This window comes from Balaenoptera borealis (assembly GCF_965194805.1).
Source record: "Balaenoptera borealis genome assembly, chromosome: 17".
Taxonomy (NCBI): domain Eukaryota; kingdom Metazoa; phylum Chordata; class Mammalia; order Artiodactyla; family Balaenopteridae; genus Balaenoptera; species Balaenoptera borealis.
Window position 1 is genome coordinate 55,898,680 of NC_138876.1, and position 24,444 is coordinate 55,923,123.

Consider the following 24,444-nt stretch of genomic DNA (forward strand, 5'->3'; position numbering starts at 1 on the left):
AGCAATCTACAGTGCTGGACACCCTATGCCAAACAACTAGCAAGACTGGAAAAGAGCCCCATCCATTAGCAGAGAGGCTGCCTAAAAACATAATAAGGACACAGACACCCCAAAACACACCACCAGACATGCACGTGCCTACCAGAAAGACAAGATCCAGCCTCATCCACCAGAACACAGGCACTAGTCCCCTCCACAAGGAAGCCTACATAACCCACTGAACCAACCTTAGCCACTGGGGACAGAGATACCAAAACCAACGGGAACTATGAACCTGCAGCCTGTGAAAAGGAGACCTCAAACACAGTAAGATAAGCAAACTGAGAAGACAGAAAAACACACAGCAGATGAAGGAGCAGGGTCAAAACATACCAGACCTAACAAATGAAGAGGAAATAGGCAGTCTACCTGAAAAAGAATTCAGAATAATGATAGTAAGGATGATGCCAAAATCTTGGAAACAGAATAGACAAAATGCAAGAAACATTTAACAAGGACGTAGAAGAACTAAAGAGGAACCAAGCAATGATGAAAAACACAAAAAATGAAATGAAAAATATTCTAGACGGGATCAATAGCAGAATAACTGAGGTAGAAGAACGGATAAGTGACCTGGAAGATAAAATAGTGGAAATAACTACTGCAGAGCAGAATAAAGAAAAAAGAATGAAAAGAACTGAGGACAGTCTCAGAGACCTCTGGGACAACATTAAACACAACAACATTCGAATTATAGGGGTCCCAGAAGAAGAAGAGAAAAAGAAAGGGACTGAGAACATATTTGAAGAGATTATAGTTGAAAACTTCCCTAGTAAGGGAAAATAAATAGTTAATCAAGTCCTGGAAGCACAGAGAGTCCCATACAGGATAAATCCAAGGAGAAACACGCCAAAACACATATTAATCAAACTATCAAAAATTAAATATAAAGAAAACATATTAAAAGCAGCAATGGAAAAACAACAAATAACACACAAGGGAATCCGCATAAGGTTAACAGCTGATCTTTCAGCAGAAACTCTGCAAGCCAGAAGGGAGTGGCAGGATATACTTGAAGTGATGAAGGAGAAAAACCTACAACCAAGATTACTCTACCCAGCAAGGATCTCATTCAGATTTGATGGAGAAATTAAAACCTTCACAAACAAGCAAAAGCTGAGCAAATTCAGCACCACCAAACCAGCTTTACAACAAATGCTAAAGGAACTTCTCTAGGCAAGAAACACAAGAGAAGGAAAATGCCTACAATAACAAACCCAAAACATTTAAGAAAATGGGAATAGGAACATACATAAGGATAATTACCTTAAATGTAAATGGATTAAATGCTACCACCAAAAGACGCAGACTGGCTGAATGGATACAAAAACAAGACCCATATATATTCTGTCTACAAGAGACCCACTTCAGACCTAGAGACACATACAGACGGAAAGTGAGGGGATGGAAAAAGATATTCCATGCAAATGGAAATCAAAAGAAAGCTGGAGTAGCAATTCTCATAACAGACAAAATAGACTTTAATATAAAGAATATTACAAGAGACAAAGAAGGACACTATATAACGATCAAGGGATCGAGCCAAGAGGAAGGTATAACAATTGTAAATATTTATGCACCCAACATAGGAACACCTCAATACATAAGGCAAATACTAACAGCCAAAACAGGAGAAATCGACAGCAACACACTCATAGTAGGGGATTTTAACACCCCACTTTCACCAATGGACAGATCATCCAAAATGAAAATAAGTAAGGAAACACAAGCTTTAAATGTTACATTAAACAAGATGGACTTAATTGATACTTATAGGACATTCCGCATAAAAACAACAGAATACACATTTTTCTCAAGTGCTCATGGAACATTCTCCAGGATAGATCATATCTTGGGTCACACATCAAGCCTTGGTAAATTTCAGAAAATTGAAATCATATCAAGTATATTTTCCGACCACAACGCTATGAGACTAGATAGCAATTACAGGAAAAAATCTGTAAGAATTACAAACACATGGAGGCTAAACAACACACTACTTAATAAAGAAGAGATCACTGAAGTAATAAAAAAAAATACTTAGAAACAAATGACAATGAAAACACAATGAACCAAAACCTATGGGATGCAGCAAAAGCAGTGCTAAGAGGTAAGTTTATAGCAATACAAGCCTACCTCAAGAAACAGGAAACATCTCGAATAAACAACCTAACCTTGCACCTAAAGCAATTAGAGAAAGAAGAACAAAAAACCCCAAAGCTAGCAGAAGGAAAGAAATCATAAAGATCAGATCAGAAATAAATGAAAAAGAAATGAAGGAGACAATAGCAAGGATCAATAAAACTAAAAGCTGGTTCTTTGAGAAGATAAACAAAATTGATAAACCATTAGCCAGACTCATCAAGAGAAAAAGGGAGAAGACTCAAATCGATAGAATTAGAAATGAAAAAGGAGAAGTAACCACTGACACTGCAGAAATACAAATGATCATGAGAGATTACTACAAGCAACTCTATGCCAATAAAATGGACAACCTGGAAGAAACGGACAGATTTTTAGAAATGCACAACCTGCCGAGACAGAACCAGAAGAAATAGAAAATATGAACAGACCAATCACAGGCACTGAAATTGAAACTGTGATTAAAAATCTTCCAACAAACAGAAGCTCAGGACCAGAAGGCTTCACAGGTGATTTCTATCAAACATTTAGAGAAGAGCTAACACCTATCCTTCTCAAACTCTTCCAAAATATTGCAGAGGGAGGAACACTCCCCAACTCATTCTACGAGGCCACCATCACCCTGATACCAAAACCAGACAAAGATGTCACAAAGAAAGAAAACTACAGGCCAATATCACTGATGAACATAGATGCAAAACAAAATACTAGCAAACAGAATCCAACAGCACATTAAAAGGATCATACACCATGATCAAGTGGGGTTTATTCAAGGAATGCAAGGATTCTTCAATATATGCAAATCAATCAACGTGATATAACATATTAACAAATTGAAGGAGAAAAACCATATGATCATCTCAATAGATGCAGAGAAAGCTTTTGACAACATTCAACACGTATTTATGATAAAAGCCCTGCAGAAAGTAGGCATAGAGGGAAATTTCCTCAACATAATAAAGGCCATATATGACAAACCCACAGCCAACATCGTCCTCAATGGTGAAAAATTGAAACCATTTCCACTAAGATCAGGAACAAGACAAGGTTGCCCACTCTCACCACTATTATTCAACATAGTTTTGGAAGTGTTAGCCACAGCAATCAGAGAAGAAAAAGAAATAAAAGGAATCCAAATTGGAAAAGAAGAAGTAAAGCTGTCACTGTTTGCAGGTGACATGAGACTATACATAGAAAAACCTAAAGATGCTACCAGAAAACTACTAGATCTAATCAATGAATTTGGTAAAGTAGCAGGATACAAAATTAATTCACAGAAATCTCTTGCATTCCTATACACCAAAGATGAAAAATCTGAAAGTGAAATTAAGAAAACACTCCCGTTTACCACTGCAACAAAAAGAATAAAATATCTAGGAATAAACCTACCTAAGGAGACAAAAGACCTGTATGCAGAAAATTATAGGACACTGATGAAAGAAATTAAAGATGATACAAATAGATGGAGAGATATACCGTGTTCTTGGATTGGAAGAATCAACATTGTGAAAATGACTCTACTACACAAAGCAATCTACAGATTCAATGCAATCCCTATCAAACTACCACTGGCATTTTTCACAGAACTAGAACAAAAAATTTCACAATTTGTATGGAAACACAAAAGACCCCGAATAGCCAAAGCAATCTTGAGAACGAAAAAGGGAGCTGGAGGAATCAGACTGCCTGACTACAGACTATATTACAAAGCTACAGTAATCAAGACAGTTTGGTACTGGCACAAAAACAGAAACATAGATCAATGGAACAGGATAGAAAGCCCAGAGATAAACCCATGCACATATGGTCACCTTATCTTTGATAAAGGAGGCAAGCATATACAGCGGAGAAAAGACAGCCTCTTCAATAACTGGTGCTGGGAAAACTGGACAGGTAAATGTAAAAGTATGAAATTAGAACACTCCCTGACACCACACATAAAAATAAACTCAAAATGGATTAAAGACCTAAGTGTAAGGGCAGACACTATCAAACTCTTAGAGGAAAACATTGGCAGAATATTCTGTGACATAAATCACAGCAAGATCCTTTTTGACCCACCTCCTAGAGAAATGGAAATAAAAACAAAAATAAACAAATGGGACCTAATGAAAATTAAAAGCTTTTGCACAGCAAAGGAAACCATAAACAAAACCAAAAGACAACCCTCAGAATGGGAGAAAATATTTGCAAATGAAGCAACTGACAAAGGATTAATCTCCAAGATTTACAAGCAGCTCATGCAGCTCAATAACAAAAAAACAAACAACCCAATCCAAAAATGGGCAGAAGACCTAAATAGACATTTCTCCAAAGAAGATATACAGATGGCCAACAGACACATGAAAGAATGCTCAACATCATTAATCATTAGAGAAATGCAAATCAAAGCTACAATAAGATATCATCTCACACCAGTCAGAATGGCCATCATCAAAAAATCTACAAACAATAAAAGATGGAGAGGGTGTGGAGAAAAGGGAACACTCTTGGACTGTTGGTGGGAATGTAAATTGATACAGCCACTATGGAGAACAGTCTGGAGGTTCCTTAAAAAACTACAAATAGAACTACCATACGACCCAGCAATCCCACTACTGGGCATATACCCTGAGAAAACCATAATTCAAAAAGAGTCATGTACCAAAATGTTCATTGCAGCTCTATTTACAATAGCCAGGACATGGAAGCAACCTAAGTGTCCATCATCGGATGAATGGATAAAGAAGATGTGGCACATATATACAATGGAATATTACTCAGCCATAAAAAGAAATGAAATGGAGGTATTTGTAGTGAGGTGGATGGAGTTAGAGTCTATCATACAGAGTGAAGTAAGTCAGAAAGAGAAAAACAAATACAGTATGCTAACACATATATATGGAATCTAAGGAAAAAAAAAAAAAGTCATGAAGAACCTAGTGGCAAGATGGGGATAAAGACACAGACCTACTAGAGAATGGACTTGAGGATATGGGGAGGGGGAGGGGTGAGATGTGACAGGGTGAGAGAGTGGCATGGATATATATACACTACCAAATGTAAAATAGATAGCTAGTGGGAAGCAGCCGCATAGCACAGGGAGATCAGCTCGGTGCTTTGTGACCACCTAGAGGGGTGGGATAGGGAGGGTGGGAGGGAGGGAGATGCAAGAGGGAAGAGATATTGGAACATATGTATATGCATAACTGATTCACTTTGTTATAAAGCAGAAACTAACACACCATTGTAAAGCAATTATACTCCAATAAAGATGTTTAAATAAAAAAAAAAAGAAAAAAAATTTTCTTCCCACTCTAAAGAGAAAGAACAATGCTTAAATAAGTTGTGGTACATGAAGTTAATATCTATTTCATATGTCAGTGGTCTATTATTTGATCCATAATCAATCCACTTCAAATCAAGGGCTTGTAGGGTTTAGTGGGATTTGCAAATCATAAAAGGTTTATTTGAGAGTCAAAAATTTCAAGAAGCAAGTGATTTTACCTAAACCTAAGTTTCCCTTGTCACTAAAAGCAAAATACTTAAAGCCAGTAATGAATATACATCCTGGGAAACTAAGTGTTTTCTTCAGGAACCAGCTTCCTATAAGGAACATCTGGAAGACAAGATGTTCCTGAGTCTCTAGCAATATGGTTTAAGAAAAAGTGAGTATGTTGAAACACTTGCCCTGAAAAGCAAAGTTATTAAGTTATAAAGCATTTGCTTTGTATGAAAAGACATTCAACTTAGACACAAGGAGTGAGAGACTAGATTTCAACTAAAAGAATAAAGTCTTTGACTTGGATTCAGGCAGAAAGGGTGATTATGGCTGATTAAATAGGTGCTCCAGAGACTCACTGGAGGACACAACCGAGAGAGGATCCCAGAATGACTGGGAATGAAAAATGGTATCTTATTAGAAGCACAATTTAATTTTGTGGCTCTCAAAGCATAGTGATTTGGTGTCATCATTTTTTTCCTTGGGTTTTTCTAAGTAAGGCACTAAATTTTTAGTGTGGGTATTGCTCCTTCCCCATTGCATTCTTCTCAAAAGGACAGTGAATAAGTGAGCACCCTAACAGGTGTTAGGGCCCAGGGTAGGCTGCCCCAAAATATGCCTCATTGACATATTGATTATTTTGAATTAAAGTTACTTAAGAAGGAGCTGATGCAAGAGGGACACTAACCCTCCTCTCTGTCTCTCTAAAGTCAGGAAATAAATCTCTCTCATGTGAAAGGTGCCCTCCCTACAACAGGAGGTAGAAGGACACCCTTATTGCCAGAGATAGGGAATTTGGGCAGAGAAACCTGTATAAGCAAACCTTACTTCTTTACTAATGTGCTACTCAAGCCCATACTTTGCTTAATCTCCTTACTAATTAAGTCCCCAAACCTAAGTTTCTTCGTCCTGTCAATTCCTCTCAAATTTATTGTTTCTTTTGAATGGATAAAAAGATGTGGCACATATATACAGTGGAATATTACTCAGCCATAAAAAGAAACGAAATTGAGTTATTTGTAGTGAGGTGGATGGACCTAGAGTCTGTCATACAGAGTGAAGTAAGTCAGAAAGAAAAAAACAAATACCATATGCTCACAGATACATATGGAATCAAAAAAAAAAAATGGTTCTGAAGAACCTAGGGACAGGACAGGAATAAACACGCAGATGTAGAGAATGGACTTGAGGACATGGGGAAGGGGAAGGGGAAGCTGGGATGAAGTGAGAGAGTGGCACTGACATATATACACTACCAAATGTAAAATAGCTAGTGGGAAGCAGCTGCACAGCACAGGGAGATCAGCTCGGTGCTTTGCGTCCACCTACAGGGGTGGGATAGGGAGGGTAGGAGGGAGACACAAGAGGGAGGGGATATGGGGATATAAGTATACATATAGCTGATTCACTTTGTTATACAGCAGAAACTAACACAACAATATAAAGCAATTTTACTCCAGTAAAGATGTTAAAAACAAAATTTATTGTTTCTTTGTCTCAAAAGTATAAAAGCTGCCTGCTCTGGCTACTTCTCTCTGGCCCCATTTCTATGAGACCTCCATGTGCACAAATTACAATTTGTTCCCCTTTCTCCTGTTAATCTATGTTTTGTCAATTTTATTACTAGCCCACCCACAAGTACTCAAGAGTGGTAGAGGGGGAAATTTCCTCCTCCCTGACATAGGAAAAGGGACTCTGGAAAATTAGCTATAGTTCTTTAACACGTGAACTGGACTTTACATTTGTCATTAATTTTTAAAAATTAATTGTTAAATGCATCTCTACTAGTATGTACTAATCTCATAACAATCAAGATAGAGGCAATAAATGGGTATTTCTCTGATTTTGGCTCAGATGTGGCCCTAAGTAGAGATTTCAACTTAGAAGTTACAGCAAAATTGGTCAGAAAATTCCAATATCAAGGTAAACAAGTAGAATGGGGATGTTGAAAAAAAAAAGACATATGTAAAACTTACCAATGTCTTTTGGACGGCATTACTTTTTCTTTAAAATATAGAAAAGTGAATTGGAGAAATATAAATAAAACTATATTCTTATATGGTAACGATTATTTGTGGTTTTATTGCAAGCACTTATGTAAAACATCTTTTTTTCCTCAAGACTATTACCTCAGACTTCACTCTCACTTTATCGAATTCCATACCTTCCCCCCAATTTTTCATAATTACATTATATAACTTGGTAATACAACATTCTTAACACTCTTCTAACTTGATTTGTTTATGCTTTTATATCTTGTTTCTTTTATATGCTCCTTCATCTTTGTTATGTCTGTGGACATGATAGAAGTAACATCATAAATTAAAATATGTAATTCCAGGGAATTCTCTGGTGGCCTAGTGGTTAGGATTCTGGCCTTTCCTCACTATGGCCTGGGTTCAATCCTTGGTTGGGGAACTGAGATCCCGCAAGCCACGTGGTGTGGCCAAAAAATTTTTTATAAAAATATGTAATTCCAGATACTGATGAGGGCTATGAAAAAAATACAAAGTACAATAATAGAATAGACAGTGCAGGCAAGAGGGTAGAAGACTATTTTATTTTAGATAAGTTGGTCAGAAAAGCCTCTTTGGGAAAGTAAAATTTGAGCACAGCATACAGTAAAGCAGGGAAAGAATGATTAGCAAGGACCTGTCTTCTGAGCAGAGGGAATAGCAAGTCCAAAGCCTCTGAGGTAGAACAATCTTGGAATGTTTGAGGCATATCAAGACGGCCAGCAACACTGAGGTGGTACAAGAAGGCAGAGAGAAGGAGATGGAGTTGAAGATGAGGTAATGTGGTGAATCATCGCCATGGTATAGAATAAACCTTATTCTGGGTGCAATGAAAGGCATTACAGACTTAAGAGCAAATTAATGGCATAATCTCATTTATGTTTTTAAAGGGACACTGGCAGGAGTGGAAAGAGGCAGACCAGTTAGGGGGTTATTTCAGTAGTTCACCTGAGATAACGGTGGCCTGTATAAGACGGCTATTGGTATAGATTTAAAAGTTGATTGGGTTTGGGATATATTGATGAAACATGATGATGGATTACATTTGGAGTGAGGGGGGAAGAGAAGAATCAAGGTTGATACCTAGGATTTTGTTTGAAAAACTGGATAAATGAAGGTTCCATTTATTGTGATGGAGAAGTATGCAGGTGAAGGAAGCTGCAATGTGGATATCCAAAAGAAGACCTGGTATAATCAGTTTAATATAAGAATCTGTATAACTGATTCACTTTTTTATAAAGCAGAAACTAAAGCATTGTAAAGCAATTATACTCCAATAAAGATGTTTAAAAAAAAAAAAAAGAATCTGAACCTCACAAAAGATATAAATTAGGGAATCACTGATGTCTTAATTATACTTTTTCCTTATGTAGAAAAAAGTGTCTAATTTTTATTTTTATCTGCATACTTACTACAAAGTATTTTCTCCTAAGAATTTTCCTTTTACTTCAGACTATATTCTCATTTCTTTGAAAAAAAAACTATATTATTCCCTGGACATCAGACATAAATCTGATTATTGCACATGACTGAACAGGCATGACATACAAGATTCCTGCCTAGATAAGGAAGAATAGTTTATATTCCTTTTCCAGTTATAAAGATTTACTTCCCTTTGCTATTTTCTATCCCTTCTCCCCCCAAAATGAAAACAGTAAATGAGGAAAATACATTAGCCCCTCAGAGCAAGTGCTATAAGTATAAAAAGTAATTATTTTATTTTATTTTTTGCTCCACAGAGTGTTTCCTAGAAGATAAGACATCATTGCAAGTCAAATAAAGTTAAACATGATGCATATCTTTTATTTGCCTGGACCTGTTAAGACTGGTGGAGGCAAGAAGTATTACAAAGCAGACGATCTCACGCTTATAAATTCGTAGAGAAAATAAGGTACTTATAAGTAAACCAATATGAGAACAAGAAAATAATATAAATTATAAATATATAAGTACTATAATTGGTTAAGAGATAAATATTATAGTAGTGCTTGTCCAGATATGCTCAGAGACTAGAACACTAATGTGAAACCCATACCGGAGTGGGACTTACCAAGCGGTTGGCCTGCGATGATCCTGGCGTTTTCTCCAGCCACTGCAGCTCTTGCGTGCCGCTCACTCATGTACTGTACAAATGCATAACCTTTGTGAACGGAGCAGCCAACTATTTTTCCATACTTTGAGAAAATGGCTTCAATGTCAACTTTCTTGACAATGGCTGTATTTAGATTGCCAATGAAAACACGCGAGTTGATGGACTTGGGGTCATTCTTATTGGTGACATTGCTGGTCTGTGTTTTGCCAGTCATGGTTGGCTCACCTTGTTTTAATCCTTAAACAAAACAAAACAAAAAAAATTCAAAAGGAAAATAATTAGATTGAATGGATACCATTGGCTTTTAACAATTTTTCAATAGTGTACCAGGTAAACTCAAATCCCCAAGTACTACTGATTTTCTTGAGAAGAAAATTTAGTAATATAGTAATAAAAGGTGAATATTGCATTGCAAAATGAAGTAGAAAAATAATTATAATTATTTAGCATACAGTTATAAATAAATTCCTGATTAATTTATCTACAATTCAGGCCTGCACAGTGATTAAATGTTTTGTAGTTTTTATTTTTAAGTCTATCAATATTTCAGAAGCAAGTATGAGAAATAAGCCACCTTAATCTATCAGTGAAAAAGAAAATCCAGAATGGCTAAGGTCTGATGGTGGAATATAGTACTGTAACCTCCATTTATAGTGGAGAACATGCATTTTTATTTCTACATTTTCTATAATACGTAGATATGTTAGCTATTTCATTATCAAAACCCTTCTATCAGAAACTAACAATTCATTTCGTTAAATGCTGCGGAAGAGAAAAAAAGGAATTAAAAATTAAAAATTTTTTTGGAAAATTTAACATAAGAAAAACATATTTTGAAATAAAGGATTTAACCAGAATTAATTCTGTACATTCTCTATAACCAATACCAAATATCAGTTTAAAAAAGAAAGAAAGAAAAAACAGCATGTGTAGCTAGTTTTCATCAATGATCAGCAGCTTAGTAGACTGGGCATCTGTATTGAAATTTTCATTCTCAACCGCAGTTTTAATTCATTTAACTAATGGCTCCTATGTTGCCTAAGGACTGCTAGTATTTCTAAAAACTGTTTTGTGAGTTTGGCAGAGTATTTAATTGTGCTTAATTAAACTCAATGAAACTTTAATTTCCAAGTACTCCAGCACTTGCAGATTTATTTTTTAAGCCTTTAAAAATTCATTCAACAATATTTATTAAGCACAATCTTTTTTTTTTTTTTTTTTTTTTGCCAGACATCATCTTCTAAAGTGCATACCAGTTTAAAGAAACTAGTATGGTGAAACTAAAATTTCAACAAGGATAAAATCTCTAATATTGATGATAATTGTTGAACACTAGTTAATTGATACATTTTATCAGTGACATTATATTTTTATGCAAATAATCTCTTAAAATCTTATAGCTATATAAATAATTAATAAGTGTATATTGTTTTTAAACACAATTTAAAGTGACATTTCTAAATTGAGCACTAAAGAGGTGGAAATTTTAAAGACATGTAAATTAGATATACTTGAAAATTTACTCATTATTCATTTAAAGTAGCTACTTCTAAAATCAAGAGCAACCACATAACACAAAAATGTTTCAAATTAGGCTGTTAATGATTACTTCTTGGATTATTAAAATTTTACTAAATATTGGACACAACATTATACATATCTCCTTATAATGAAGGTTGACTTCATAAACAGTTATTCACATAAAAATTGAGTATGGCATCATTGAAAACAAGGATTATATTGCTGCCTTGTTTGTTTTGGTTTAGCTACATTTAAGGGCTTCCTTTAAGAATTATTCAAGGTTAAGGTTGAAGGAAACGAAAGTTGATTTTTTTTAAATTTCGCAATTTGAGCTATTGCATACCTTAAGCTAATGCTGTGAGAATCAATTCAAATAAGAAAAATTAAGGTGTACATATGTATTTTAAACAAACATTTAGCTTCCTCCTATAATCTAGTGTATTTTAACCACACTGAGGAGGAAAAATAAACTAAATATCCCTTTTTGGCTCCAGAATGTATTAAGGGCTACCTTTCTTACAACTCTAGTCCAACATCAGTAATGCAATCCATAGAAATAATATTATTTTCTTTTTGTTCTTATGTGGTAGATATTTTTAGAAATATCATAAAGTTACTTTTAAGAATGAATGATTCTTATGGTCGACATTTTCTTTCCTGGACAGGAATAAATTGGTTAAAATGGAAACACAAGAATTGTTAGAAGAGGTCATAAACATGGTTTACAGAGCCCAGTGGTCTTTCTTTGACAGTGACCCTGAGTCAAATTTAAAATGAGGGCACAGCTGCAGTCTGAATTCTTACTGTAAGTGTCTACATGCTTTCTGTGACTCCATCCTTTTACTCTATGTAGATGACTCTCATAACTGTAAGTCCAAACTGTCATTTGTGTAATTCTACTTAATGACTTTTGATCACCTTAAAATCTCTGTGTATCTAACTGCTCACATAAAGACTTACTTGCCAGTTTCTAACAGGTTTTAATAATGAAAGAGTTTTGTCACTGTGTTGTACACTATCAATATTCCCTGAAAAATTAAGCCTTAACTCATAATGTAATATTTAGCTTGTGCTTCTCTGTTACATGACTCGTCATCATGGAAGAGTGGAAGAAAGACTTCCACTTTCTGGCATGATGGAATAACAAGAGTTAAATTACCTCTCTGACTCAAACAACTAGAAAATCAGGCTAATATACATGGAACAAATGTTTTTCTGACATTAAGCCACAGGCAGTGTGGATCTATGACAGCTGAGCCAAAAAAAAAAACAAAGTAAGGTCTGGGATTGCTCCAGCTTTCTGTCTGGGAAGCATATTTCATGTCATAGAGTTGGTGAGTGTGTGTGTGTCTGTGTATGTGTGTGTGTGTGTGTGTGTGTGTGTGTGTGTGTGTGCAGTGTGTGTGTATCACTGAAAGCAGAGACAGGGACCTTACTGAATTTATGTGATAGATCAGAGTTTAAGGCGTCTAAAGAGGCAGGGATTTGTGAAGCAGATTTCTAGAGAGAAGAGAGCTATACAGAGAAGTAATTCCAGAAATCATCTTAGGGGTCCCTTGAATCTATGCTGATTCCTAGGATATGCATGCAATGGATGAACTTCTATGAGGCTGGTAAAAAAGTTATTGGAAAGCTGTGAGCTGAATGCTTCCCAGACCCACAAAATGCTATGTATCATTCAATTCCTACCAGCAACAGTAGAAAGTCCAAATTGGATCCCTCAATCATTAAATTTAGACATCAGAAGGACCAGACCTTAGTAATGGGCATAAATAATCCCCAGAGTAAAAAGTACTCAAGGACCACCCTAACAAAACTTAAAAACAATTCTCAGGATGATCAAACTAAACCAAAAAACAACTTAACTGTCTATGAGAGCAAAGCGTAATACTTCTTTATGAAAAGTAGAGCTCAGACACTAAACAACATAAAATACAAAATCTTTAGAATCCAGTTAAAACCTCCTAGAGATCCCAAGATCAAAAAATATGACCCATAATCAGGAGAGAAATTAAAGATACAAAAAAGAATCAAGTGGAACATCTAAAGATGAAAACTGTAATATCTAAAATGAAAAATTGATTTTTTCTCACTAGGAGCTCCATCTGAAGTGCTGGGTGAAAGGCTTACGAGTGCAGCATCCTACGAGTAAAGTGAAAGAATAAGCACAAAGGGAAAGGAAAAAAAAAGAAGTGTAAAGACTTAAAATGCAGCAAGGACCCAAGCAGTTTGAGTTTGCTCCTGCCCTTTCTGCAAGGGGCAATCACGGGTTCGAGCCCTGGTCTGGGAGGATCCCACGTGCCGCTGAGCAACTGAGCCCGTGTGCCACAACTGCTGAGCCTGCGCGTCTGGAGCCTGTGTTCTGCAGCAAGAGAGGCCGCGATAGTGAGAGGCCGGCGCACCGCGATGAAGAGTGGCCCCCGCTTGCCGCAACTAGAGAAAACGCTCGCACAGAAACGAAGACCCAACACAGCCAAAAATAAATAAATAAATAAATAAATAAATAAATAAATAAATAAAACAAAAAAAAAAACTCTACTGCAGAGAGGAGGAGCTTCAAGATGGTGGAAGCATAAGACGCGGAGATCACCTTCCTCTCCACAAATACATCAGAAATACACCTACATGTGGAACAGCTCCCACAGAACACCCACTGCACACTGGCAGAAGACCTCAGACCTCCAAAAAGGCAAGAAACTCCCCACGTACCTGGGTAGGGCAAAAGAAAAAAGAAAAAACAGAGACAAAAGAATAGGGATAGGACCTGCACCAGTGGGAGGGAGCTGTAAAGGAGGAAAGGTTTCTACACACTAGGAAGCACTTCACGGGTGGAGATTGTGGGTGGCGGAGGGGGGAAGCTTCAGAGCCATGGAGGAGAGCGCAGCCACAGGGGTGCGGAGGGCAAAGCGGAGAGATTCCTGCACAGAGGATCGGTGCCGACCAGCACTCACAAGCCTGAGAGGCTTGTCTACTCACCCACCGGGATGGGCGGGGGCTGGGAGTTGAGGCTCGGGCTTCGGTCGGATTGCAGGGAGAGGACTGGGGCTGGCGGCGTGAACACAGCCTGAAGGGGGCTACTGCACCATGGCTAACCAGGAGGGAGTCCGGGAAAAAGTCTGGAGCAGCCGAAGAGGCAAGAGACTTTTTCTTGCCTCTTTGTTTCCTGGTGCGCGAGGACAGATTAACAGTGCAGCTTAAAGGAGCTCCAGAGACGGGCGCGAGCAGTGGCTATCAGCACGGACCCCAGAGACGGGTATGGGACGCTAAGGCTGCTGCTGCCGCCACCAAGAAGCCTGTGTGCAAGCACAGGTCACTCTCCACACCTGTCCTCCCGGGAGCCTGTGCAGCCTGCCACTGCCAGGGTCCAGTGATCCAGGGACAACTTCCCAGGGAGAACGCACAGCGCGCCTCAGGCTGCTGCAACGTCACGAAGACCTCTGCAGCCACAGGCTCGCCCTGCATCCGTACCCCTCCCCCTCCCCGGCCTGAGTGAGCCAGAGCCACTGAATCAGCTGCTCCTTTAACACCTTTGTGTCTGAGCGAAGAACAGACGCCCTCAGATGACCTACACGCAGAGGCCGGTCCAAATCCAAAGCTGAACCCTGGGAGCAGTGTGAACAAAGAAGAGAAAGGGAAACTTCTCCCAGCAGCCTCAGGAACACAGGATTAAATCTCCACAATCAACTTGATGTACCCTGCATCTGTGGAATACCTGAATACACAATGAATCATCCCAAATTGAGAAGGTGGACTTTGGGAGCAAAGATATATATATATTTTTTTCCCTTTTTCTCTTTTTGTGAGTGTGTATGCATATGCTTCTATACGTGATTTTGTCTGTATAGCTTTGCTTTTACCATTTGTCCTAGGGTTCAGTCTGTCCGTTTCTTTTTGTATTTTTTTTACTTAAGAATTATTTTTCTTAATAATTATTGTTTAATTTTTAATTTTAATAACTTTATTTTAGTATATTTTATTTTACTTTATTTTATCTTCTTTCTTTCTATTTTTTTCTTCCTTTTATTCTGAGCCATGTGGATGAAAGGCTCATCGTCCTCCAGCCAGGCGTCAGGGCTGTGCCTCTGATGTGGGAGAGCAAAGTTCAGGACACTGGCCCACAAGAGAGCTCCGAGCTCCACGTAATATCAAGTGGTGAAAATCTCCCAGAGATCTCCATCTCAACACCAAGACCCAGCTTCACTCAACGACCAGCAAGCTACAGTGCTGGACACCCTATGCCAAACAACTAGCAAGACAGGAACACAACCCCATCCATTAGCAGAGAGGCTGCCTAAAATCATAATAAGGCCACAGAAACCCCAAAACACACCACCAGACATGGACTTGCCCAACAGAAAGACAAGATCCAGCCTCATCCACCAGAGCACAGGCACTAGTCCCCTCCACCAGGAAGCTTCCACAACCCACTGAACCAACCTTAGCCACTGAGGACAGAAACCAAAAACAATGGGAACTATGAACCTGCAGCCTGCGAAAAGGAGACCCCAAACACAGTAAGTTAAGCAAACTGAGAAGACAGAAAAACACACAACAGATGAAGGAGCAGGGTCAAAACACACCAGACCTAACAAATGAAGAGGAAATAGGCAGTCTACCTGAAAAAGAATTCAGAATAATGATACTAAGGATGATCCAAAATCTTGGAAATAGAATAGAGAAAATACAAGAAACGTTTCACAAGGACCTAGAAGAACTAAAGAGCAAACAAACAGTGACGAACAACAGAATAAATGAAATTTAAAATACTCTAGAAGGGATCAATAGCAGAATAACTGAGGTAGAAGAACGGATAAGTGACCTGGAAGATAAAATAGTAGAAAAAATACTGCAGAACAGAATAAAGAAAAAAGAATGAAAATAATTGAGGACAGTCTCAGAGACCTCTGGGACAACAATAAATGCACCAACATTCGAATTATAGTGGTCCCAGAAGAAGAAGAGGAAAAGAAAGGGACTGAAACAATATTTGAAGGGTTTGTAGTTGAAAATTTCCTTAATATGGGAAAGGAAATAGTTAATAAAGTCCAGAAAGCACAGAGAGTCCCATACAGGATAAATCCAAGCAGAAACATGCCAAGACACATATTAATCAAACTAACAAAAACTAAATACAAAGAAAAATATTAAAAGCAGCAAGGGAAAAACAACAAATAACACACAAGGGAATTCCCATAAGGTTAACAGCTGATCTTTCAGCAGAAACTCTGCAAGCCAGAAGGGAGTGGCAGGACATATTTAAAGTGATGAAGGAGAAAAACCTACAACCAAGATTACTCTACCCAGCAAAGATGTCATTCAGATTTGATGGAGAAATTCAAAGCTTTACAGAGAAGCAAAAGCTGAGAGAATTCAGCACCACCAAACCAGCTTTACAACAAATGCTAAAGGAACTCCTCTAGGCAGGAAACACAAGAGAAGGAAAAGACCTACAATAACAAACCCAAAACAATTAAGAAAATGGTAATAGGGACATACATATTGATAATTACTTTAAATGTAAATGGATTAAATGCTCCAACCAAAAGACATAGACTGGCTGAATGGATAAAAAAATAAGACCCATATATATGCTGTCTACAAGAGACCCACTTCAGACCTAGGGACACATACAGACTGAAAGTGAGGGGATGGAAAAAGATATTCCATTCAAATGGAGATCAAAAGAAAGCTGGAGTAGCAATTCTCATATCAGACAAAATAGACTTTAAAACAAAGACTATTACAACAGACAAAGAAGGACACTACGTAATGATCAAGGGATCAACCCAAGAAGAAGATATAACAATTGTACATATTTATGCACCCAACATAGGAACACCTCAGTTCAGAAGGCAAATACTAACAGCCATAAAAGGAGAAATTGACAGTAACACAATCATAGTAGGGGACTTTAACACCCCACTTTCACCAATGGACAGATCATCCAAAATGAAAATATATAAGGAAACACAAGCTTTAAATGATACATTAAACAAGATGGACTTAATTGATATTTATAGTACATTCCATCCAAAAACAAGAGAATACACATTTTTCTCAAGTGCTCATGGAACATTCTCCAGGATAGATCATATCTTGGGTCACAAATCAAGCCTTGGTAAGTTTAAGAAAATTGAAATTGTATCAAGTATCTTTTCTGACCACAATGCTCTGAGACTAGATATCAATTACAAGAAAAGATCTGTAAAAAATACAAACACATGGAGGCTACACAATACACTACTTAATAACAAAGAGATCACTGAATAAATCAAAGAGGAAATCAAAAATACCTAGAAACAAATGACAATCAAAACACGACGACCTAAAACCTATGGGATACAGCAAAAGCAGTTCAACGAGGGAAGTTTATAGCAATACAATCCTACCTTAAGAAACAAGACACATCTCAAATAAACATCCAAAACTTACACCTAAAGCAATTAGAGAAAGAAGAACAAAAAAATCCCAAAGTTAGCAGAAGGAAAGAAATCATAAAGATCAGATCAGAAATAAATGAAAAAGAAATGAAGGAAACAATAGCAAAGATCAGTAAAACTAAAAGCTGGTTCTTTGAGAAGATAAACAAAATTGATAAACCACTAGCCAGACTCATCAAGAAAACAAGGGAGAAGACTCAAATCAATAGAATTAGAAATTAAAAAGGAGAAGTAACAACTGGCACTTCAGAAATACAAAGGATCATGAGAGATTACTACAAGCAACTCTATGCCAATAAAATGGACAACCTGGAAGAAATGGACCAATTCTTACAAATGCACAACCTGCTGAGACTGAACCAGGAAGAAATAGAAAATATGAACAGACCAATCACAAGCACTGAAATTGAAACTGTGATTAAAAATCTTCAAACAAACAAATGCCCAGGACCAGATGGCTTCACAGGCGAATTCTACCAAACATTTAGAGAAGAGCTAACACCTATCCTTCTCAAACTCTTCCAAAATATAGCAGAGGGAGGAAGACTCTCAAACTCATTCTATGAGGCCACCATCACCCTGATACCAAAACCAGACAAAGATGTCACAAAGAAAGAAAACTACAGGCCAATATCACTGATGAACATAGATTCAGAAATCCTCAACAAAATACTAGCAAACAGAATCCAACAGCACATTAAAAGGATCATACACCATGAACAAGTGGGGTTTATCCCAGGAATTCAAGTATTCTTCAATATATGCAAATCAACCAATGTGATACACCATATTAACAAACTGAAGGAGAAAAACCATATGATCATCTCAATAGATGCAGAGAAAGCTTTTGACAACATTCAACACCTATTTATGATAAAAGCCCTGCAGAAAGTAGGCAAAGAGGGAATTTTCCTCAATATAATAAAGGCCATATATGACAAACCCACAGCCAACATCGTCCTCAATGGTGAAAAATTGAAACCATTTCCACTAAGATCAGGAAAAAGACAAGGGTGCCCACTCTCACCACTACCATTCAACATAATTTTGGAATTTGTAGCCACAGGAATCAGAGAAGAAAAAGAAATAAAACGAATCCAAATCGGAAAAGAAGAAGTAAAGCTGTCACTGTTTGAAGATGACATGACACTATCCATAGAGAATCCTAAAGATGCTGCCAGAATACTACTAGAGCTAATCAATGAATTTGGTAAAGTAACAAGATGCAAAATATATGCACAGAAATCTCTAGCATTCGTATATACTAATGATGAAAAATCTGAAAGTGGAATTAAGAAAACACTCCCGTTTACCATTGCAACAAAAAGAATAAAATATCTAGGAATAAACCTACCTAAGGAGACAAAAGACCTGTATGCAGAAAATTATAAGACACTGATGAAAGAAATTAAAGATGATACAAATAGATGGAGAGATATAGCATATTCTTGGATTGGAAGAATCAACCTTGTGAAAATGACTTTATTACCCAAAGCAATCTACAGATTCAATACAATCCCTATCAAACTACCACTGGTATTTTTCACAGAACTAGAACAAAAATTTTACAATTTGTATGGAAACACAAAAGACCCCGAATAGCCAAAGCAATCTTGAGAAAGAAAAGTGGAGCTGGAGCAATCAGGCTCCCTGACTTCAGACTATACTACAAAGCTACAGTAATCAAGACAGTATGGTACTGGCACAAAAACAGACATATAGATCAATGGAACAGGATAAAAAGCCCAGAGATAAACCCATGCACATATGGTCACCTTATCTTTGATAAAGGAGGCAAGAATATACAGTGGAGAAATGACAGCCTCTTCAATAAGTGGTGCCAGGAAAGCTGGACAGCTACATGTAACAGAATGAAATTAGAACACTACCTAACACCATACACAAAAATAAACTCAAAATGGGTGAAAGACCTAAATATAAGGCCAGACACTATCAAACTCTTTAGAGGAAAACAAAGGCAGAACACTCTATGGCATAAATCACAGCAAGGTCCTTTTTGACCCACATCCTAGAGAAATGGAAATAAAAACAAAAATAAACAAATGGGACCTAATGAAAGTTAAAAGCTTTTGCACAGCAAAGGAAACCATAAACAAGATGAAAAGACAACCCTCAGAATGGGAGAAAATATTTGCAAATGAAGCAACTGACAAAGGATTAATCTCCAAAACATACAAGTAACTCATGCAGCTCAATATCAAAAAAACAAACAACCCAATCCAAAAATGGGCAGAAGACCTAAATAGACATTTCTCAGAAGAAAATATACAGATTGCCATCAAACACATGAAAGAATTCTCAACATCATTAATCATTAGAGAAATGCAAATGAAAACTACAATGAGATATCATCTCACACCGGTCAGAATGGCCATCATCAAAAAATCTAAAAACAATAAATGCTGGAGAGGGTGTGGAGAAAAGGGAACCCTCTTACACTGTTGGTGGGAATGTAAATTGATACAGCCACTATGGAAAACAGTATAGAGTTTCCTTAAAAAACTAAAAATAGAACTACCATACGACCCAGCAATCCCACTACTGGGCATATACCCTGAGAAAACCATAATTCAAAAAGAATCATGTACCAAAATATTAATTGCAGCTCTACTTACAATAGCCAAGATATGGAAGCAACCAAAGTGTCCATCAACAGATGAATGGATAAAGAAGATGTGGCACATATATACAATGGAATATTACTCAGCCATAAAAAGAAACAAACAACAAAATAAGAATAACAATGAGAAATACCCAGGATTCAAAAAAGTCAAACAACAATATTAACACATACTGTATTCAAGAACCTGGGAAGAGATTAAAGGGATCCAAAAATGAATTTAAAAAGCGAACTCATACCCTAAAATTCATCACATGCTGAAATCTAAAGCTAGTACTCAAAAAAATCCTATAAAATAAGGTAAAGCCTGGCAAATGCTGCAAGATATAGAAACTAAAGTTGTAATTTCAGAAGAAAAAGAGATCATATCCAGTTGAGAAGAAGACCAAAGAAAACTTTTTGAAGCAGATGATATATGAATTAATCATTAAAGGATATGATTAAGAATTCACTGGGCATACAGTTAATTTCTCAGCATTCACAAAAAGATAGTTGTTTTTTAAATACTTTAACTCATATACACATACTTGAATAATTTTTTCATTAAACGAATTGGTATAAAATTGCTTTGACTTATAATTAGAAAAAAGAAAAAAAAACTGAACTGAAATAAACTAATGTATTTAAGCAACTCTTCTGGACAAAATAAACCAAAAGAAAAGTCTGAATTTATTCTTGAGAAAACCATCCCCAATTCAGAAAGATATAACATATCCATCAGGGCAGTGACAATTCTTCAACAGATCTTAAGCATCATAAACACTATTTTGTGAAAAATCTTTTGATTTTTTTTTTTTTTTTTTTTTGCCATGGGGCAATCACCAAGCATATTTGGTGATACCTCTACCATTCATAAAAACAAATATCACAATTAAAATTAAGATTAAATTCTTAAGCCTCAAACTACTCCCTGAAATAAGTCAAATGTAGTTTTTCAAAATTAAAGACTTTTAGGGAATGTGTGCAATGAAGGAAAAAATATAACCGCAACCTCAAAAAATACTCATTGTTACAATTTTGATGTATTTTCTTTATCATTTCTTTCTAGTACTTAGAAAAAAATTGTAAATTAGAAAAAAAAATAAAGTCATCATAATTTACATCCAAGTGCCATTACTTATTACTACAGTACCCATGTTATCAAGTTGTTAAATAATCTTACTGGATATAACAAATAGTTACATAGTAATAAAGCTATACCATAATCTTCATTCTCTTAATGAATATTAAGTTTGTTACCAATTTTTTTAGATCACAAACAAATCTCAGATTAATACTTTGACAAATTCCGGGTAGTATAAGATGGAAAAAATATTTTTTAAAGTTATTTAATTATCAGTACTCAGCTACTTTCCAGAAACGTTGAGTACCTCTCCTCTCCCACCAGCAGTGGCTGTTTTAGGATACTCAAAGTAGTTTTGATGCCTGCCAGCTCTTCCCTAAGTATTCAAAGTATTTTCTGACTCAATACGTTGAAAAGGAGGAATGGGCAGATCATACGTTAAATAAGAGAAAGATAATCTGATCTCTGCAATGAAGTAAGTGAAGTTTGTTTAAGAGCTTAGCTAGGCAGGCAAATAATAGAAACAGCATAATTCCCTTGTACTCAGGGAAAATGAATTAATGTTTGGAGCTTCCAGGCATATCATCAAAGTCATTATTATTTAAAAATGTAGTAAAAGTTATTCTGATTTCATCTGTTAAATGCACACTATTAAATCCACATATTATATTTTAAAATATTGATGAATAGCATGTGTTCAATGTTTATTAAAAATTTAATGGTTGATAATATAGAAATTAAAAACACTATATATTAAAACATTTGATAAGATAGATAGCCCTTCTATCTTAGTATTGCAATTGAGTTGCTACAATTATGATGATATTCAGAAAAAAAAGTGAAATTTCCTAGTTACACAGTTTTTGAAAACATATTAATTATATTCACATGAAATTAGTTTTTATACCTTTTTAAACTATGTGCCTCAGAAACTGAGTATAATATTGTGGCAGTAGCACCATATAAGAAACTAGAAACCCATTTTTCATTTTCCTTTTTAACTACAAATCTATGTGTAAAAAATTTAAAAATATAAAATAGTTTTCTTTTAATAAGGACTCACTAATAATAAAGGTGATATGATAAATTTCATAGAAATTGCTTAATATGAGATATTTTTGTAAGAAACATGTTTTAAAATGACAATATGATGTAGAAAGGTTTAAAAAATGAGGCAAATTCATTCAATAGCTCAAGGCAGAACATAAAAATTTAATAAAATTGTGTAAGCAATTGAAAAAATTACTATATAAATAAGAATGGCATTAATTTTGTAAAGCAAACTATGTTAGCTAAAATATCTTCATAGCAGTGAGTAGATTTGAAAAGAATCGTTAGCTACAGAGAAATAAGTATTTTTCATCTAGAGATTGAGATCAAGTAGTTGACTGGCGAGCAAAAAAATAAATATGTTAAGTATAGATAATGTAATAATTATAGTTATAAAAAGTTAATGATTTTTTATTGGTTATTGTAACTATAAAATTGGAAAGCAATGAATATTGGTAAGGCAACATTTCAAACGTAGTTAAGAATTTGGGATATTAATCAACTTTTGTGTTAAACTGAGTTAAAATTATTTTGGAAAATGCAAATTAGTAAATTTTGTAAACAGAGTAATGATAAGTGTTAAACCACCTATTGGGAAACATTTAATGAGTTGCTGCAGATCCAACCATTCATTATTAGGCAGAGGGTTACAGTCTTTAAGAGACCATCACCTAGGTTTGTGAGGCATCAGACATATCCTGTGGAAATCATGGCCAATATGATAGAACATGGCTGGGCAGGGCCAAGCATCAAGAGTAAATTAGGGAATATATCAGTGTAACTCCTTTCTTTGCTCATGCATTAGTCATCTGGACTGCTGTAACAAATTATCATAGGCTGGGTGGCTGAAACAGCAGACATTTGTTTCTCACAGTTCTGAAGGCTGGGAGTCCAAGATCAATGTGCCAACCGATTCATTTCCTGGTAACATCTCTCTTCCTGCCTTTCAGACATCACCTTCTCACTGTGTCCTCACATGGTGGAGAGAGCACTCTGGCCTCTCTTCCTCTTCTTATAAGACACTGATCCCACCATGGGAGCCCTACCCTCACAACCTCATCTAAACCTAATTACTTCCCAAAGGCCCTTCTTCCAAATAACATCACACTGGAGGTTAAGGCTTCAGTGTATGAATTTTGAGGGGACATAATTTAGTCCATAAAAGCTCACATCACCCAAGGTTAAGAACCCACTTGTGTTTGGAGTTTTCAGCAATTGGAACAAGCTTCCTCTGAGCCACTAGAAATGTTGTGACTGATGTTGTATCTATTCTATCAGGGATCATGTAAACATTGTCTATTTATCCAATAACTACATTCAGTGTGAAAGATTCCAGTGAAATTTTTACAAATAAGAAAAATTAACTAACATCTTTAAATTGAAACCAAAAGATTCAAAGAGATAAAACTATATGATGGTATAACTCAAAAGTATGCACTTATAAGTCCTTAGGTACACTTATATTCTCTAGAATATGAACAAATTGATATAATTCTAGGAAATTTACTGCATATGACATTCTATGTGAAATAGAGCCTTTAGTCACACAAATTGTCCAAGATAATGACTGTAATTATGCTTCCAGGATAACTTTCTACTGGTCAACATGACCTAGGCAGAAGATTGTTTTGAGTTATATAGGGAGGTCAAATCAATAATAATTAGACTCTTTCTACTTGACTGGGGGAAATGGGTCAAGCAGGGTTAGTACCCACTTGTGATATAAGGGTCTTGGGAAGTGGAACAATTAAGAAACAAGCTCCCTCTGAACCACTGGAGATGTTGTGATCGGTGCTACATCTATATTATCAGGGATCATACAACAAGGACAGACACAGCCCTATGACACTGACTGCTATTTGAACCATTAGTTGGCAGAGAGCCATGGACCATGAGGCACCAGTACTTTGGTTTGTGACTAGTCAACCACATCCAAGTAGAGACAAAGACCTATTTGAAA

General features: G+C 36.2%; 1 protein-coding gene across 12 annotated transcripts in view; it reads right to left on the reverse strand.

Moving 5' to 3' along the window:
• RALYL (RALY RNA binding protein like) overlaps positions 1–24,444 on the reverse strand; it is an 877,709-nt gene that overhangs the window by 537,605 nt on the left and 315,660 nt on the right. For all 12 annotated transcript variants that reach the window (XM_082363566.1, XM_082363568.1, XM_082363574.1 and 9 more), the window contains one exon: positions 9,728–10,006. In XM_082363566.1, the coding sequence (XP_082219692.1) occupies positions 9,728–10,006 (279 nt within the window). The remainder of the gene's footprint in view (positions 1–9,727; positions 10,007–24,444) is intronic.